This window comes from Anopheles gambiae, chromosome 3 (assembly GCF_943734735.2).
Source record: "Anopheles gambiae chromosome 3, idAnoGambNW_F1_1, whole genome shotgun sequence".
NCBI classification, from domain to species: domain Eukaryota; kingdom Metazoa; phylum Arthropoda; class Insecta; order Diptera; family Culicidae; genus Anopheles; species Anopheles gambiae.
Genome location: NC_064602.1, coordinates 31743722 through 31760949, shown reverse-complemented (window position 1 = coordinate 31760949; position 17228 = coordinate 31743722). Strand labels below are relative to the sequence as shown.

The 17228-nt window shown below is 46.2% G+C and overlaps 2 protein-coding genes across 3 annotated transcripts; both read left to right on the top strand.

Moving 5' to 3' along the window:
* Positions 1-1429: 1429 nt before the first annotated feature.
* Positions 1430-9592, top strand: LOC1271295 (uncharacterized). Of its 2 annotated transcripts, none has more exons than XM_061657950.1 (4): positions 1430-1883; positions 8494-8743; positions 8829-8962; positions 9036-9592. In XM_061657950.1, the coding sequence occupies exons 1-4, from the start codon at positions 1772-1774 to the stop codon at positions 9338-9340; spliced, it is 801 nt and encodes a 266-aa protein (XP_061513934.1). In that variant the 5' UTR covers positions 1430-1771; the 3' UTR covers positions 9341-9592. The 2 variants fall into 2 exon arrangements, with proteins under 2 accessions (XP_061513934.1, XP_061513935.1); XM_061657951.1 differs by lacking the exon at positions 1430-1883 and adding an exon at positions 7564-7913.
* Positions 9593-12130: 2538 nt separating this feature from the next.
* Positions 12131-16508, top strand: LOC4578363 (protein takeout). Its single transcript, XM_061654283.1, has 4 exons — positions 12131-12561; positions 15310-15547; positions 15653-15786; positions 15888-16508. Exons 1-4 carry the CDS (start codon positions 12486-12488, stop codon positions 16187-16189), a joined length of 750 nt encoding a protein of 249 aa, XP_061510267.1. The 5' UTR covers positions 12131-12485; the 3' UTR covers positions 16190-16508.
* Positions 16509-17228: the final 720 nt, after the last annotated feature.

The following is a 17228-nucleotide window of genomic DNA, read 5'->3' as shown; positions in this document are numbered from 1 at the left end:
GTTTTTGGGGGCGCTGCGGAATTCGCGAACGAGGAAACGAAACCATCGAGCGCGCAGATCATTAGAATTTGTGTACGCGCAGAACGATCGAAATCATCCATTGGTGTGTAGCGTTAAAGAGAAGATCACGATTAATAATTGTACCGGTGGCAGGTCTAGAACGATCGCAACATCTAAGCTTGCTGCGGCTGCTGCTGCAGCAGCAGACCTTGAAGTCCTCGGATACTGAAGCGTCATGCTCGACATTGACTTGACCCCCCTACTCCCCGAAACGAAGAGGGCAGCTTTTGGCATTCGTTCATTCACATATTCGTGTAAAGTACGCATTCCAAGCATAGTTTATTCTCTTATCTCCTACCACAATTACTGGTCTACTACTGCTAAAAGGAATGGTTTTACATCTTCCCAACACACGCACACAACATTCGCACACGCTCCTCCAGCGTTCCAATGATTCTTCCGCTAGCCGGATGTTGTAAGTCCAAGTACGCATAATTACCCACGCTTTGCGCTAGCGCGAGTTGATGATGATAGTGGGATGGGGGAGGGAATGAGATCGGACGAATAAGATTGTGCGTGATCCATCCGCGGCACGTGCTGGCACTTAGTCACCTTCTGACGCATGCACAAGCACACGAGTATATTTCATTAATGAACTGCCTATTCTTCCCCCATATGGGTGCCGCTCGATGCTAAACCCGCGAAACGAGAGCATGTACAGGCATCCCTCATGAGAGCATGATGGGTGGTTGATGCCAATTGGTAACTATAATGCACTGAAATGATCTCCCTCCTCCTCACTGGGGATATTAAAATATGCATTGTTTCTCCGTACTTGTAAGACTTTTTCAGCAAGGGATTCCTAAAATCCGGAATATGCGAAAAAAAGTGGATTGCAATTAATGCACCACTAGCCTCAAATTAACCCGCGCGTTAGGATGGGAAACGGGTGTACAAACAATGTGTTGCAGGTGCAATTACACGACCTAAATGACCACTAATTGCGAACGTGCTATGGTGGTGTTAAAGGGGGGAGATGAGAGGCGTTTTTGTAGAAGATCCTCGCGTGTTACGCAAGCTGGAAGCGTTCTCGGGCAAGGACGACGGACACTCTTGCCAAAAGAGCAACCGTTAAAAAGAGACCCGTTAAATCCGAGTCCTTAACCAGCGCTGAGCAAAGTGGCGCAAAGCTTCTTCGCTCGCTCGCTCCCGACAATTGGCAGGAATCTTGAAAATGGCAAATGATTACGATGCACGCAACCATTTTGTAGGCGAGTTCCTTTGCACCACTTCACCTAACGCCCGACACCCCTAGAGACACCTATTCGTCCCTCGCCACCTAGTCTCGGGGGCGGCAGCAGCAGCAACCAAACCCGGGGCCGGGGCAGTACACTATAGATAAATAGAGTAGTGAACCGGTACGGTGGCGTTAGTAGCTGCTCAGAACTTCACCAGTGCTGTTCTAAGGTTCGCTTGTGCCCACCAAGTGTTTGTTTTCTTTTTCCCTGTTCGAGACCCTCCCTACCCCAACCAGTAGCATCAGCAGTAGTTGCCACCAGCGTTTTATTAGGTGTTGCAAGTGTCGCAGCTTCTTTCTAAGCACTACCTCAGCATTACTAGCACACAAACCCTCCGTGCGCCTCTCTAGTCGTCCTTGGTGGCTCTTCAAGTGCGTGCGTGCGTGTGTTTGCTAGGCCAAGTTCAAACTAGCTCCAACTGCTGCCACCGGCACACCAAAGTCGCACCGCGAAGGATCTTGCGGAGGATCGGAATGAGAGCGATGACAACGGGCAAGGCCGCCGCCAGCGTGGATCGGCTGCTGACAGTCGGCTACGTACTGGTCAGTGTCGGGGCCATGATCACCCTCGTCGGTGCCGGTTTGCGTGAGTATCGTTCCGTTTGTCTTTATTTCTCTCGATGCTGGGTGACAATTTTTATTGATGCTTTATTTAACTTTCCTTGCGCTGGCTCGCTAAATGCTACTCTTTAATGTTAGATTAACAATAATGAGGGTTAAATGGTTACGTATCTATTATTACTAACCTCTTGCATCACTTGCTCCGGGGGGGGGGGGAGTGATCATCGAGCAAGATGTTCCACTTCTGACGCATTCTACCCGTCACCAGTCTGTACCTTTGACCCTAGTTTTACCGGTTTGCTCGCGCAAGTGCCTCTAACAATTGGCACTGATTACTTGCTATTGCGTTTGCTTATCGGTGGGCCGGGTGTTAATTACAGTGCGCGTCTGATTGCGGTTAAACAGAGCCACTCGCGGGGTGGTATCATTTATCAACGGTTGGTGCATCCTATAGTTGCTCCAGTCTAGTGACTTCGCCGGGAGCGTTGATGAGGATTAATGGAGTAATATAATAAGGCAGTAAGCGCACTACCGGAGGGGGGGGGGGGGGTAGTCTTGCATGTCATGTATTGGGTATTAGTTACATGTTCGATAACATCACTTGTCCTGGCATTAAATATGTGTTAGATGGAATGTAAAGAAGTATTTCTATTCAATCCTAGTCACGGCACCAATATACATACATATAGAACATTGGCAATCATAGGATATATAGTTTTTTAAAAACATTTTTGCATGCATAAGAATTTCCCAACATTGCATTGGATTTAAACTCATTGAGTATTAAACAATCAATAAAGTTTGGTATAAATTATAAAATGCGTTAAAAATTGTAAATTCCTCTAATATTCCCAGTATCTTAAGGATTCTTATAGAAGCAATGTATACATCCCTCTTCACCATCTAAATCTAACTCATTCTATTTAACATAACGCCCTTTCCAACAAAGCATTTGACTTCTAGTTACTGCACCAGGTGAATCCTTTGAGTTGCAAAATTTTAATTCCTGGTCACGGCACCAATCTCCATGCAAAATCATTGCACAATTGACATGCGAATGCGTTCTCTTCTGTAATATTAGTCTTAAATGTTTATTTGTCATTTGGTATCTTGCATGGGCTTGCCTTAATTAATCTACAAACGCTATCAAGCAGCTACAAAGCTATCAATGAATAAATGAGAGACAATTGGGTTTGAGCTGGTTTATACATTTGTTGAAGTCAAAGAATCTTTAGTATTTGTTGAAGCTTTGTTTCATTTGGTTTATAGGTGCATTATAGGAATGTATAGATTTTGAGAACATAGCTCTTAACAGCTAACGTGACCTGAGAGGTTGCTCAGGAGCATAGCGATTCAGCTTTTCCAACAGGTAGGGAGAGTCAATGTCTCCGCTGATTAGCTTCGCGACAAAAGTAGCCTATAATGCCGAGTGTCTGTGTTCTAAGGTTTGCAGACCAAGAAGCATGCACCGTGTCAGGTAATCTAATTGCTGTCATGATGCCCATTGCAATCGGTATATTGCTATTCTGGAGAATATGCTTTTGTATGTTTTCTATCCCAGCCGTCCACATGTGACAGTATGGAGAACTGAAAAGAACTGAGTTAGACTCTAAGATGGATCTTTTATCTATTGGATCTTTTCTCTCATGAGTTAGCCCGATTTCAAATCCTAGCATCATATTCGCTTTGATTATTATAGAGTGGTAGGGCTCGCGAAAGAGGATAGTGATGAATCAAGGATCACACCAAGATCCCTGACTGATGACGCGCGAGACAACTTGTAACTGTGTAGTTTAGTAATAAAAGTTTAAAGGGTTTCGTTTCTTGCTGAATGTAAGAGCCTTAGTTGGTTTGCCAAACACCAAGTGCTGAATAGGTTAAGATTGAGCTTTGGAGCACGAAACAATCATCAAGTGACATGATAATTGAACACAGTTTAATCTCATCAGCGTATATGTAGTAGTATAGAATGCTTTGGGAGGATAAGAGTCACCTCGTTTATGTAGCGTGTAAATAACAGCGGCCTCAAGTTGCTGCCTTGGGGAGCTCCTGAAGAATTTGTGAATGATTCGGAAATGACGTGCCCTATTTTTATAGAATACATTATGTCCGTCAGGTTGGTAGAAATCATAATCATTCAATGACATGTGGTGATATACCACTATATCGTCTAGTTTTGTCATCGGAAACACAACAGCACCTTCTTCACCTCACCGTGATCCGTTTTCTGTGTCACCTGCCAGCTTCTTCCCCTCGTTTTCAAACACGAGCAAACGAATGTCAGCTCTATTACAGCCAGCCCGGTCACACTGACTGACCCCCGTCACTGACAGATTAATGAGGATGATTTCTTATCCCACAAGATCCGCATCGAACTGCGTACGATATGCATACGCCCCATGCCTAATCAGACGGTGGAAGTATCGCGTGCGCTTTCCCGCTCCTTTGCTCATCAACCTTATCAGCTCTAATTCAGCCCAACCTCCTCCCAACGAGGGGATAATAAAAATGCACAATTTGTGGTTTTGTATGCAGGAGGGGGCTGGGCTGGGCTTGAGCTGGTGGGTCATCAAGACTGGCAATCGCGTAATCGGATGAATGCATATTATCGATAGCTGCTACGTCCACACAATGCTATGTTTTACACCGCGGGCAACCTAACAAGCGCTCTGTAGGCTTCCCAAGCATGATTTGGTGCAGGCGTGATTATCGTCGTTGTTGCTTATATTTACTATTCTGGGGCCGTGGAGGGATCATTTTTGCATTTACTAAACCAAACATTAGGTAGCGAGGGGGAGGAGTGAGTATCATCATCAGCCCAACCTGCTGTTTGCTTCATCATTGTTATTCGCGATCGCTTGGTCAAGGGGGTTAGGGCGCGCTGTGAAATTGTGTTTTGGGCCAGCAACGTGCAAGTGTGTGTGTGTGTTAGTTTTTCCACTCTCTTTCGCTCGCTCGCAAAACGGAGTGAGAGTGAGTGAGGCGCGATTTTGATCGTGATCTTGACGCTAGAGTTTTCACACGGTGTGGGTGTGTGTGGGGCGGTTGGCTGCAGGCAGTTCCTGGTTCGATAAAACATGCGCGCTCCCTCGCCTAATTGGTACGTCGATAGAATAGAATCGATGTTACACTCAATATGGCTTCTTATACACTAAAGGGAAGCTGTGTGCGATCAGTAGCGTTGTATACAGGAACAAAAGTATGTTACAGTTCGATTGTTTGTTTTAAAACATTAATTAACTCTGCTGTTTGCTTGCGATGGACGTAACCTTATCCGGTTGGAGCACCGCAAACAATGTTGAAAAAACGTTGAGTTGACGATGCGTGATGTTTTGCAAACCGTACGATCGTACAAAGCAGCGGACGACACTATTCTCATTCTAAGGAAGAGGACGTCCAAGTCAATGCCAACGATACCGCTCAAGCACGTCGTCACACACATCACACATCACGTTAGAAAAATGTGTAACAACGGAAACGGTGATCATATTTTAAAAGCAGCCAACGATCACATCCAGCTAACAATATTGCTGCAGCAACAGAGAAATAAACAAGATATCAGAGCATTGCTCATGTAAGTGCGCGATAAGTAACACACTTAAGAATCACTTGACAACATCACATGAGCGAGTAACAAGATAAAAATGGATGTTTTTGTTATTAATGATACAAAAACCCCACATAGATCTGCTTCTTCTTCTTCTACCGCACCTGTCAGCCGTGCACAGAAACTAGTTTGAGCTCTCGAGACAGGCATGCGAAACTAGTTACAAGTACAATCTAAGCTGCCAGCCTGTTTCGTGGCTGGATAATCTGCAATGCGAAACTAATCGGCTAATCAGCGTGGCGGGAAGTACTTACCTACCCTACCCGTTTCAGTTCTAGTTCAGTACCCTGTCACCTGTCACTACCTATGGAGTTGTATGAGAAGGTCGGGAATTTATTCACTGATTATGCTATAAACTGGTTGCAATATCTGGATGAATTCATAAACCATAAGTTATTCCCCATGGAGCAGCAGTGTTTCTTCGATTGGGCTTCGAGTGTTGCCGAATGCATTCCGTTATAAAGTCTGACACGCGAGCCAGAGAAGAGTAGCAAAAGGAGAGCACACAAACAAGAGCAAACAAACACAAAAACACAAAAAAAAACGCACACGCGGTGTTCGTTTGCTACGGTGGCATTGAAGTCTTTCGTGTGTGTTTTTATATGAATGGTGTGGAGCGCGGTCTGGAGCCTTGTGTGCTCGCAAACAAGTTCGAACCGAAAATCCGAGTCAAGTTCAAGGTGAATCAGGGGTGATTTTCCGACCTGATCGGGGTAAACAGATACAGCTACACAGCCACACACGAACAGTGCTCGAAGGGGGAGAATGAAGAGTTCGTTTCCTTTTTCCGCAACACATATTAAATCATTTTGGCAGCTGGGCAGCTTGTTGTGGCAGACACTGCTCGGGTTTGGTGCGTATGATTTGTCTTAAAGCAACCGCACGCCGCTGGATGGTGGGTGAATATCGTTTTCTTTCTGAGACGCGTCAGCTGCCTTTTCCTTTCCTCGCTTTCTTGATTGATGCGCGGAAACAACCAATCGCTCGGTGCACGCAATATGCGAAAGGGGGGCCCCATTGCCATCATTGTAAATAAGAAAAGATACAGCGGGAAGCTTTTTTGTTGCATGCAATTGGCAATCGCTACTGCCCGTTCAGTTCGTTTTGCGGCTTGGCAAAGAGGCACGTGAAGCACAAAAAGCGACACCAGCATACGGAACAAAACAATGTACCAACGAATGTGTCAACAAATGCTTGTACCTTGTAAATGCTCCCTGTGCTGGACGGTGTGATCTTTTTCCCCACCCATTTAATTGCGACGAGAAAGGAGAAAATTAAATAAAGCTCCTACAAATAAACAGACAGTCAGTTGGTACGCGAGTCGTTCGGTAGTGCGTTCATTCCAAGTGCGGCAAGGGTGTTCTAGACGGTCGTAAAACTGTTCCACGACAAACCGCTAGCTGCTAGCTAATTTGTTCTTCAAACATTGACGCCGCGATCAGATGGAGAACGTAAAGAGCGGATCGCAAATGGGAGATAGAGGGCAGTTCTTTCTTTCGAAAGCATGCCGTTTCGTACGTTTGGTAGCATTTTTTGAAACAAGGCGAAAAGAACAGCGATCTTCTTGTAGGATCAAGCTAAATTTAGATAATCATATTGAAAGTCCAATAATTAAATCGAAAGCTCTTCCTGCGCTTAATGATTTAATGCTGTAACCGGTTACAAACATTCTAACTCAAACGATCACTTTCATTCTACGCCGATCCTCGGCTCAAACTTGCTAATTGCCAACCGGATAAAAGCAACATTCCGACGCCCAAAAAAAAAGCAAAGGGACTAAACATGTTTTTGGCTACCTTTTTTTTGCGTACCTTCCATAATCCAAACCATCCAAGCGCCAAGTGATAATAGCCTAAGAGAGGGACAGACAGCAAAGGGTTTTGATATGCCGTCCCTAGGTAATCCCTTCGCGAGCGCCACATAAAAATCCCTCATTTCGGGGGGAGGGACAGAACTGCTCGTCTGTGATTCACGCAAATTATGATGTGCTTCACGAGCCTCCGTTTTGGGTGGTGGTGGGGGAGAGGCGAAGCGTTAGAATTAAGTAAGCCTACCGCGAGCTCCAATTGTTTGAGCGCGCCCCTTGTCTCGATGTGTCTGCGTGTCTATAAAATGATGCGAACGCGAGAACGATGCGCAACACTCGGTCGGAGTGCGCGTGACGGATAGGTTCTGCGGCAAGCGAACGTGCGGCAAACGGTTTCACAGCGCGGGTGCTTATATACGCTTTTCGGGTTGCCACTTTTCGGCGTGATACGGACGTGTGTGTGATACGTGGTAGAGTAGAAGTTGCTGCTGCTGCTTTTTTGATTGTTTTGTCGCAGATCGAGATTCGCCTTACAGAAACGATGCAGCAACCAGCGTGGAGGTGTAATCGTGCCGCCCAGTCGGTAGCGCTAGCCGCCGTGCTTGTCCTGCTGGCGGTGCATTACAGTGGTGCCGTGTTTCGTACGTATCCTTTCCTGATTATTTTACCGACGCCAGAACGACTAGCGGAAGCGAATGAAAAGAAAATTGGGTGCAAAACCAATGCTCAACCGTTAGTGTTATATAATCGTCACTTTGTTCAGGCTGAGCGGTATCCCCTTTTCGTCTGTACGTGTGCCCTTCGCGCTTGATTAGAAGCGATACGGAACAATCGGAACAAATTGGAGTAAATCGTGTTTGTGGTTGGCTATTGTGTTGCTGGTTGAGGCACGTTCTCAAGCCGTTTGGGGGAATAATTGAGCTCGGGTGTGGTGGAGAAAAAAAGTGTACTGAAAGGCTTTTTTAAGTGAACTTCAAGTACCTTCAAAAAACAAGTAGCTCAGCAGTCTGATAATAGGAAGCGAAATGCGAAATACAGTCTTCCTATGAGAAGTGTTTGTAATCGGAACTCAACTCCGAATTCGCTTCGGCTAGTCGATCGATGTGAAGTTATAAATATTCAACAGGCACAGCCAACACTTAAACACCTTAACGGAAGCGAACCGTTTGAAGCAGATTAATCAACCGCTACTCTCTTCAACCCCTTTGTTTTTTGTTTTAGCTACCGTTTTGCGTGCCTGTCCCCGCAACTCGACCGACCTGAACCAATGCATCATCGAGGTGGTGAACGAGCTGCGACCGCGGCTAGCGACGGGCGACTTTGGCGAAAACTTTACCATCACCTCGCTCGAGCCGATCAAGATCGACCGGCTGACGATCGAGCGGGGCGAAAACTTTAAGGCAAACTTTACCAACTTCCGGATCAGCGGTGCGACGCACGAGAAGACGGGCTTCATCGTGAAGAAGCTAAAGTAGGCGTTGGCGTTGCGATCGGGTTCGTCGCTTGCTAGATCGGGCTAATTGTTTTTTTTTTTTGCTTTTCTTGTTTCGTTTTAGAACCGATATTGACAATCGACAGATTAATGCCACCATCCTGCTGCCGAAGCTGCAGGTCAACTCGAAGTACTCGCTGAAGATGAGCATTCTGGTGCTGCAGATCAATGGCGATGGTGATCTGCAGGTGAATCTGAGTGAGTAACGCTGCTGAAGGAGTTTGAGTGTCCAATCGTACTGACCCATACCTTCTCCCCCGAACGACACCAGCCGACACCAAGGTAAGCCTGAAGCTGACGTTCTACACGGAAACGGTCGACGGGGAGGAGTACTTCCGCTTCAATCCGATCAATCTGCGCGTTAAGTTTGGCAAGGCACGGTTCTATCTGAAGAATCTGTTCAACGGCGATCCGACGCTGGAGATGATCGGCAATCAGGCGATCAACGAAAATCCGGACGTGCTGCTGGATGAGGTGAAGGGCGGCATTGAGGAGAATTTGGCCAAACTGTTCACCAAGATTGCGAGCGAGGTGGTCAAGGATGCACTGTTCGAGGAGGTGTTCCCGTGGAGCTAAGGAGGCCCCCTCTTGGCGGCAAGTGTGATAAAGGAAGTGGTGGAGTGTAAGGTGGTGATAGACGCAAAAGAAAGGGGGGTCAAATATATTGAGAAACAAAAACAAACACGTGAGCACTAAGCTGATGTATGTGATGTGATGTGTGTTTTCTGTTGGTTCCTTGTTGCCTTGCAATCTTGTGCGGCATTTGAGGTGAAGCGTTAGATTTTGAGGAGAAGCGAACGATGCAATAAATATGGAGAATCCTTTTTTGTAGCTGGCAGAGTTCGATGAATTTTTGTTTTTGAGAACACAATGTCAAACTGGAAATACGATCCATGAATTGCTATTAGCAACTTGATGTTTCCAAAATGTTTATTTTTGTTTTTGATTTTATCAATCTCATCTTGTGTTCCTGGTATATTTTCATTCTTTAATAGGTTATTAGTAAGTTGACGGTGAGATGGCCCGATGGTCGATTCGATAGATGCGTTCGCTCCTACAAGACCAGTTCGAATCGATTCTCAAACGAATCATTTGCCCATAGCAAGCAATTGACTTTATCTTGTCTTGGGTGATGATGTTGTAATCTGTCTCGGAAGCTTGTAATAAACCAGCATTCCTGCGTTCGTTCAGGTCGTTACCCCAAAATTAATAAAAAGAAGAAGATGATTGATTGTATGCTCCTAACAAGGTCAACCGTTTGAAGCTTCTTCTTCTTCTTCTTTGGCACAACAACCGATGTCGGTCAAGGCCTGCCTGTACCCACTTGTGGGCTTGGCTTTCAGTGACTTATTGATTCCCCCCCATAGCAGGATAGTCAGTCCTACGTATGGCGGCGCGGTCTATTTGGGGATTGAACCCATGACGGGCATGTTGTTAAGTCGTACGAGTTGACGACTGTATCCTGTGACGTTTGAAGCTTACTTTTTATTATTCCACGTCTAAATTTGTGATGCTGCTCTTTTGTTCCAAAATATCGTTTCAAAAGAAGCAAACTAACTTCTCTCTATGACAAAGAATCGACAGAGTTTCATTGCTAAATTGGAAACGTATGCATTCAAGAACAATGCACACTCTCTCTACCCCTAAATGTATGCAACACACGGTTGACCATTGAATTGGTTTGTGTCTTGGCTAAGTCACTATGGGATTTGCCAAAGGTTTAGGTTTTTAAATGCAATATTTACACTTTTAATGACTTCTTATCCTCAATTGTCGGTACATAATAATTATCGCCCCTCCGCCTCCAGAATGGCTGATGTTACTGCTCGTACAACATAGAGTAATGTCATTGGTACCATTACACAACTGTTTTTAGAAACTTATTACTTCTTTCAAGATTCCTGCTAAACATTACAACCTCGCCATCATTAGTATACATCAATAAAGATGCAATTTGGCTGTTAATAACCTGGCTGCCAGGAGCCATTTGAACGCTTTAACTGCTAATGAACTAGCTTTTAATCTTGCTTTGAATTCGATAATGCTGTTTGAGTAACTGAATTAACATTTTAGGCTTTAGGTAATTACATTTAAATTTAGCTAAGAAGTTAACATTCTTTTTAATACACAGCCGTTCGTTTAAAGCTCACCGCCGGCCTAGGACAAACACTTACGTACTTTTGGGCTGTAGATAAACCATGAAGAACAACAGCTTTGTTTACCAGCGCCAATCAAAACATTACGCATGTACCGGAAAGAGCTTTCAGATGTTAACAATTTGTAGACAGACCACAAACAAACGACGTATTGTTTTTTTGCAAGCTTGGCAATCATTTCCGATCGATTTTGTGTACCGATCGGCTCGATACGATCCACGACACCACACTGCCCATCCAGCCGTGGGGAAAACCCTTATCGGCTTGTCAATTAATTACAGTAAATATCAGTCTACTGCGTTGTGGAGCTTTTCAAAAAGTTGTTTTATCAGGTTTGGGTTTTTTAATGTTACAAAAAAAAATCCAACAAAGCGGGATAAAACCATCCGCAGCACCTTCCCGTACAGGCTAGAAAGTCGCTTTACAGTCGTCGTAAAGAATCTACTCTTGTTTATGCTTGGCAGGATGGCTCAATGCAAAACACAAATTCCTTCACGGCAAGCGCTCGCCCGGTCAACCGGCAGCACACCGTGTTTACCTTTCCAATCAACCTCCCGGGCTCCAGCTCCCGAAAATCATCTTCCCTTAACTTCGACGCTCGTACCATACAAACATCGGCGCGAACATAAACTGCGCGGACTGCGGTGGTGATTCGGCTAAAAAAATCAACACAAAACAAAACAAACTGCGACAACGCCGAATTCTGGCCAACACGATGATGGCATCAGCAATGGCGTCTCGATCGTTGTTTGGTGCCTAACGCCACTATTTATATTCACCCGCTTTCCAGCCGTTTCCTTCCCTCCGCCGGCGGACAAAAGCATACATTTTATCCAGAATGTATGATATTGAATACTGGTCTCAGGTTTAGAACGAATTGAAGATCACCTTTTCGGAGGTTAAGTCGCCACGTTTTCTTCCTTCTTTGAGCTCAAAACTGCATCCGCGAATGCATCCGCGGAACGGTGCAGCTGGAGTGTGGCAGGCTTAACCACTCGTTGACCTACCCCTCCGACCTGGCGCACACTACGGAGGCCGCAAGTAGGCAGCCCGGAACAGGCTCACACCGCCCATCACTCCCCCTCTTGGGTGCGTATGTGTCGTTCGTCGATCGCGATCGTTGCTGTGTGCGTACGTGTGTGTGTGCGTCGCGATCGTTTCGCGGCGTCGCGCACGCTCTGGACCACAGTCATCTATAAAAGGTAGCCGCCAGTCGATCATCGGCGATAGTAGCGATCGTTGTGCGTTCGATTTCGCAGCCTGGCACGGTAAAGCAACACACAGCCACGTATTCTCTCGTTCTTCGTCCATCCAACAGGCAGAGGAAAAGTGAGAGTGCGTTCCGTTCTTTGCGGCAGCAAAAAAGAGGACACGGAGTTTGGAATCGAACACGCTGCTACAACGCCAGAGGCTTTCCAAGGATTCTACAGCGCGCAAGTTCACGGTCACGGCGGAGCCGAAAGTGAAGTGCACGTGTGCTGAGTGTACAGATTGAGGAAGTGAGGGTGGAAACAACAGTGAGAAAGAAAGTGAAACCGGAAAGTAAACCAGCCAGCCGCCCAAGCATGCTGCCAACGACGAACCTGGTGTGGATCGCCCTAGCGGCGATCGTGTACCTCGGGGGAAGCTTCGCCGCACTCCGTAAGTGTCACAGCTAAGCTTACGAGCTTACGAGCTCAGCGTAGAATAGTAATTTTTGTGCCAATTTTCGTGGAAATGTGTGGAATTTTCCCCGCTACGAATAACCACGGTGTAATACGTAACGAGGCTGTAATGCATGTCATTAGCTTCCCCCAGCGATTACGTTACCGTACGATTGCTAGCGATCTCTGCTCCAGTTTTCCAAAAGCCTCAGCCTACTCTTCCCACGGTCATGTTCCGTTCGCGAGCGGGGTCTGCCTTTTGGGCGGAAATAATTTCACCGTCAGCCGTCAGCTTTTCCGACCTGCATTCCTTGTTGGTTTCCTCCGAGGGGTGCATCTGTATTGTGGACTTGGAACTTCTCGATTCCCGTGAAATACGGTGGGAGACCGTCCGTCGAGAGGGGGCTGTGGGGTTGGGAATTGTAATTTAGCAATTGGGATGCGATACGATCGTAAGTGCGCTTCGACTGGAATGGCGATCCTATCGTGGCCGATGTATGTGTGTGTGTGTGTATGGCTTGTAGCTTGCATAATCGTACGTGGGGAAAAATTAACCTCATCTCCGGGTCTTATGTACGATTAGCAGTGAAGTTGCATTAGGAAAATGGTTTAATTGGCCAATGAATTAAAGTGGAATGTTCTGCTAAGCTCAGGGATGAGCGATGGAACGATTTAGTAAACAATTAGTTTCGATGGGATTTATAGTTAACATTAGACTACAAAGAATTCTGGATCGCGGAAGAAGTGAGATTAAGAGATCTTATAGCAACTTCGCTATAACTAGGACGCCTCTCTAATGCAGTCTTACAAAGAATATTGTTTATCACATTTCAAACCATCTTAAATTTAATATTTTGAACTATTAACTATTAAGTAAAACGTATTTATTGAAATATTCATCTTTCAGTTTTTGTTACCTCATATCTAGAAACTGATTATAAACGATTATCTTAAATTTAAAGATAATTTTTTTCCTAAAATGTGGTAAAGATTGATGACTTTGGAGAAAAGTAGAACGGGCACGAGAATAATATTAAAAGACGAGTTAGTGATAAACAGCTATAATGAGTAATTGACCATATTTTCATGCAAAAGTTGCAGCTAATACGTTGTGAAATCAAGAAATATTTCAAGGAATCTTCTAAAACTTATTCTGGAGGCAGCTGGTTAAAAGTCTCCTATTGATAGGCTTTGAATTCTTCCCGATTCTAGGTCTCTTTAACACTAATTTGAGGTACTTGTCCATCTTATACGGCATTGAAGTTGCTCTCTTATCCCTTTTAGAGCTTCTTTTAAGCAGGATTCTCCATAGAAAAGCTGACAAAAGTTGAAATAGGCTATCAAATTTAATAAAAAATAAAACGTCGAATGTTACAACGTTTTCCAAAGTTTAAGACGAGTTTATGTCTCAAAATTCAAGTTGGACATACATTCAGATATTTTTGGAGCAAAAGAATTGATTGTAGAATTGATTGACCTGATTGTGTTTGTACATATGATACCAGAACCTAAAATTAAAACATTCCTGTGCAGGATCACACAGCAAATTACCATTCATCTCCAATCAGCTCGTAAGCGTGTAATCAAAAGTGCAATACCGCATGACCGCGCACTTCTAGCCCATTCCACCGCTCACGTGAGCATGAATGCGCAACCAGCAAACACGGATTGTAGAATGATATGTTTACTGCTAGTCCTACTCAAAATCACAACCTCAAGTATCCTTACCATACGCTTCAGTTAAGTCGGAAGAACACTAAGTGGCTGCACGCGCCAACTGATGCCCTCTCCAAAAACGTGACACTTGACCTAGGGAACCGGACGGGAACTGTAATCGGGAAACCGTGTAGTTAGCGCACCGTGTAATCTACTGGCATAGTGCACCACATTCGGTGCGGTTGAAAGGTCACGCTTGTTTTCAATTTTGCGCCTTGCAAACTGGTTCGCCGGTTAATGCCATACCCCGGGGCAGTGTTTGCTAACGGAACTTCTAACGTTTTTCCTGTGGTTTGGTAGTATTGTATCCTCGTACGATGACGCTCAACCGCCCTAGACCGCTCATGATTATTAACCCCGGTTCAGGCCGTAATAGCCCGTGAGGACATACGACCTTGGCCGTAGTGTCGTTTGTCGCGTCGTTTGCGCGTACGTTCCGGTTGTGGTTCTGTTCTGCCTCCGACTAATTGAGGCGTGTGCGCTAAAACCAGAAGAGACCGTTTAATTGTTGCCCGATTAACCCGGGCCTGTGGCGTGTGGTCCGGGGAGTCACTCTCTTTCTCTCTCTCTCCATCCCGATCGACACAATTGTTTGAACAATCTTACGCGCTTACCTTGCGCCGAGTGCGTATGAGTCACGTGTCTCCGATTAGACCGTGGCGTTGAGCAATGCAGTCCAAAACCCGAGAGATGTGTTGAATTTCCGCGCACGCACGCACAGTTATGTCGCCTTTTGTTTGAATAAAAAAAATGCATTACATCAAACGCTGCAGAACCTTCTAGTATGATCCGTGTGTATGAGTAGTAGCTTGTTAATATTCCCGACAAGTAACCCCGTATTGATTGAACGGTGGCCTCTCCCCACGAAAGCGTCTTTGTGCACTTGACATTGAGCGCGGTTTGACAGTGCACAGTCTCTTCGGTGGGCTGGAACTGCCCTACCCACACCCGTTTCCGGTCATCAAGTGCGACGATGATTTAATAGCCCCCCTCCGTTTCCCCTTTTCTTTCTTTATCACCACCGCTCCAGCGTCCTCCATCAAGGTGTGCTCGAGGAACGATCCCGAGCTGAGCCGGTGCGTGATCGAGGCGGTGAACGATCTGCGGCCCCGGCTGGCCACCGGCAAAATTTCCGACCAGTTCCAAATTCCACCGCTGGAACCGCTCGCCCTCGCGACGGTCAACATGGACCGGGGGGCCGAGCTGAAGGCCACCTTCAGCGAGCTGCTCGTGTCGGGGCCGAGCAAGTTCAAGATCGACAACTTGAAGTAAGTGAAGCCCGTTGTTGCGGCGTTGTTTGGTGCTGATTAGATGCTTACCTCTTTCTTTCTTTCTTTTTCTCTCTTCCCTCTTCCCTCCAAACAAACCAAAAGGGTCAACATCGAGAAGCTGATCTTCGACTTTAACATCTTCCTGCCGAAGCTGTCCTTCAAGGGAAAGTACGATCTGAAGATTAAGCTGCTGCTGCTTAACATTGCCGGCGTTGGCGACCTTTCCGGAGTCATCGGTATGTGGGAAGCCAGCTCTAGAACGTTCTACTTCTTCTCGAACATTGCTCACACTGCTTACCTTTCCCTTTTTTTGTCCATCCCCCACTCCTACACACAGAAAACAACCAGGCACGGGTGAAGCTGCTGTGCGAAAAGTACGCCAAGGACGGCAAGGAGTACGTGCGCGTGAAGAAGCTGGTGGTGCGCATCCAGATCGAGAAGGGCCGGTTCGACATGAAGGACCTGTTCCGGGGCGATCCCGTCCTCAGCCAGGCCGGCAACCAGTTTATCAACGAAAACTCGCGCCTCTTCCTGGACGAGCTGACGCCCGGGCTGGAGCGCAGCCTGTCGGACACGTTCAAGGCGACCGCGAACGAGATCATGCAGCAGGCGACGTTCGACGAGATCTTCCCTGCGTAAGTGTCTGCATTGCATTGTGTGTCTGTTGGTTTGTGTCGTCCTGGGAAGGAGAAGGAGTAAGATGATCTGTGATTCTGGTGCGCACGAGATGTCGCATCTTGGTTTGGAGGCTGCGTACACACACAAAAAAGCGCAGCGTTTTACGCGTTTAAAAATGTACCTTTTTGTCTAGGTCTGTAGCTCTAGTAAGACACGGTGTAACCCGTGTGTCTGTGTCTGTAGTACGGTACTCAATTACTGGGAGGGTAATAAGTAATAAAAAACACAATGGTTGTTTTACAATAAAGCTTAGTGGACGCTCGGAAGCGGAAGTATAGCACGCAAGACTGATGATCGGGTGTCAACGGGCGCATCAAGTGAACGTCCGAAACGTCGTTTCAACCCCGGAGTTAGCCAGATGATGACAGGCGGCGGCAAAGGGAGAGGGGGGCAATCTTTTCATCACAGCCTGTGTTGTCTGCCGTTCTTTGGCAGTGCGGCCCGTGCACTTCCGTGTGATCCGTTCCTCTGTTTGCTGGATGACGGAGCAATAAGCTCAATTATGTCGGATGGCGCCTCATAATCTCGGAGAAGGATCGAGACGGTAAGAACTCTTTCCAACACGCAATACCGGCTTGTATGAGCAGGTGGAACTCAGAGGGTTTGAGGAATGATGATGGAACCACTTAGCACCACTCGATCGATATGGATGTGCAGGGGGTTGGCAATAATTACATTGATCTAGCCGTACCGACAACAGCAACAAAAGCAACGAAAAAAAAACACATCATAATAATGCTCACTTATTCGCTTTCATTATACGCTCGGATACGCCGCTACAGGCGGCCCTGTGATGAGAATTTCTCACCCGCTTGGGGCGGTAAGTGGGCCAGGCTTATCCTATAAAGTACTCACTTCTCTTTGAGCTTCTCAGACGTGCCCTGGCCGAACATAAAAGAGTGATATGATTCATGCGTACTGCGTCAATCGGTAAGCGTAGAGAGTGCCAGCGCTTACTTGTGTGTGTGTGTGTTGCTATTGGCCTTTACTGGAAGTGTTA

Excerpts from the sequence above, each read along its gene's own strand:
- LOC1271295 (XM_061657950.1), top strand. The coding sequence starts at position 1,772 with ATGAGAGCGATGACAACGGGCAAGGCCGCCGCCAGCGTGGATCGGCTG. Across the intron at positions 8,744-8,828 it reads TTCATCGTGAAGAAGCTAAA|AACCGATATTGACAATCGAC; the intron begins GTAGGCGTTGGC and ends GTTTCGTTTTAG. Across the intron at positions 8,963-9,035 it reads TGATCTGCAGGTGAATCTGA|CCGACACCAAGGTAAGCCTG; the intron begins GTGAGTAACGCT and ends GAACGACACCAG.
- LOC4578363 (XM_061654283.1), top strand. The coding sequence starts at position 12,486 with ATGCTGCCAACGACGAACCTGGTGTGGATCGCCCTAGCGGCGATCGTG. Across the intron at positions 12,562-15,309 it reads GGGAAGCTTCGCCGCACTCC|CGTCCTCCATCAAGGTGTGC; the intron begins GTAAGTGTCACA and ends CCACCGCTCCAG. Across the intron at positions 15,787-15,887 it reads CGACCTTTCCGGAGTCATCG|AAAACAACCAGGCACGGGTG; the intron begins GTATGTGGGAAG and ends TCCTACACACAG.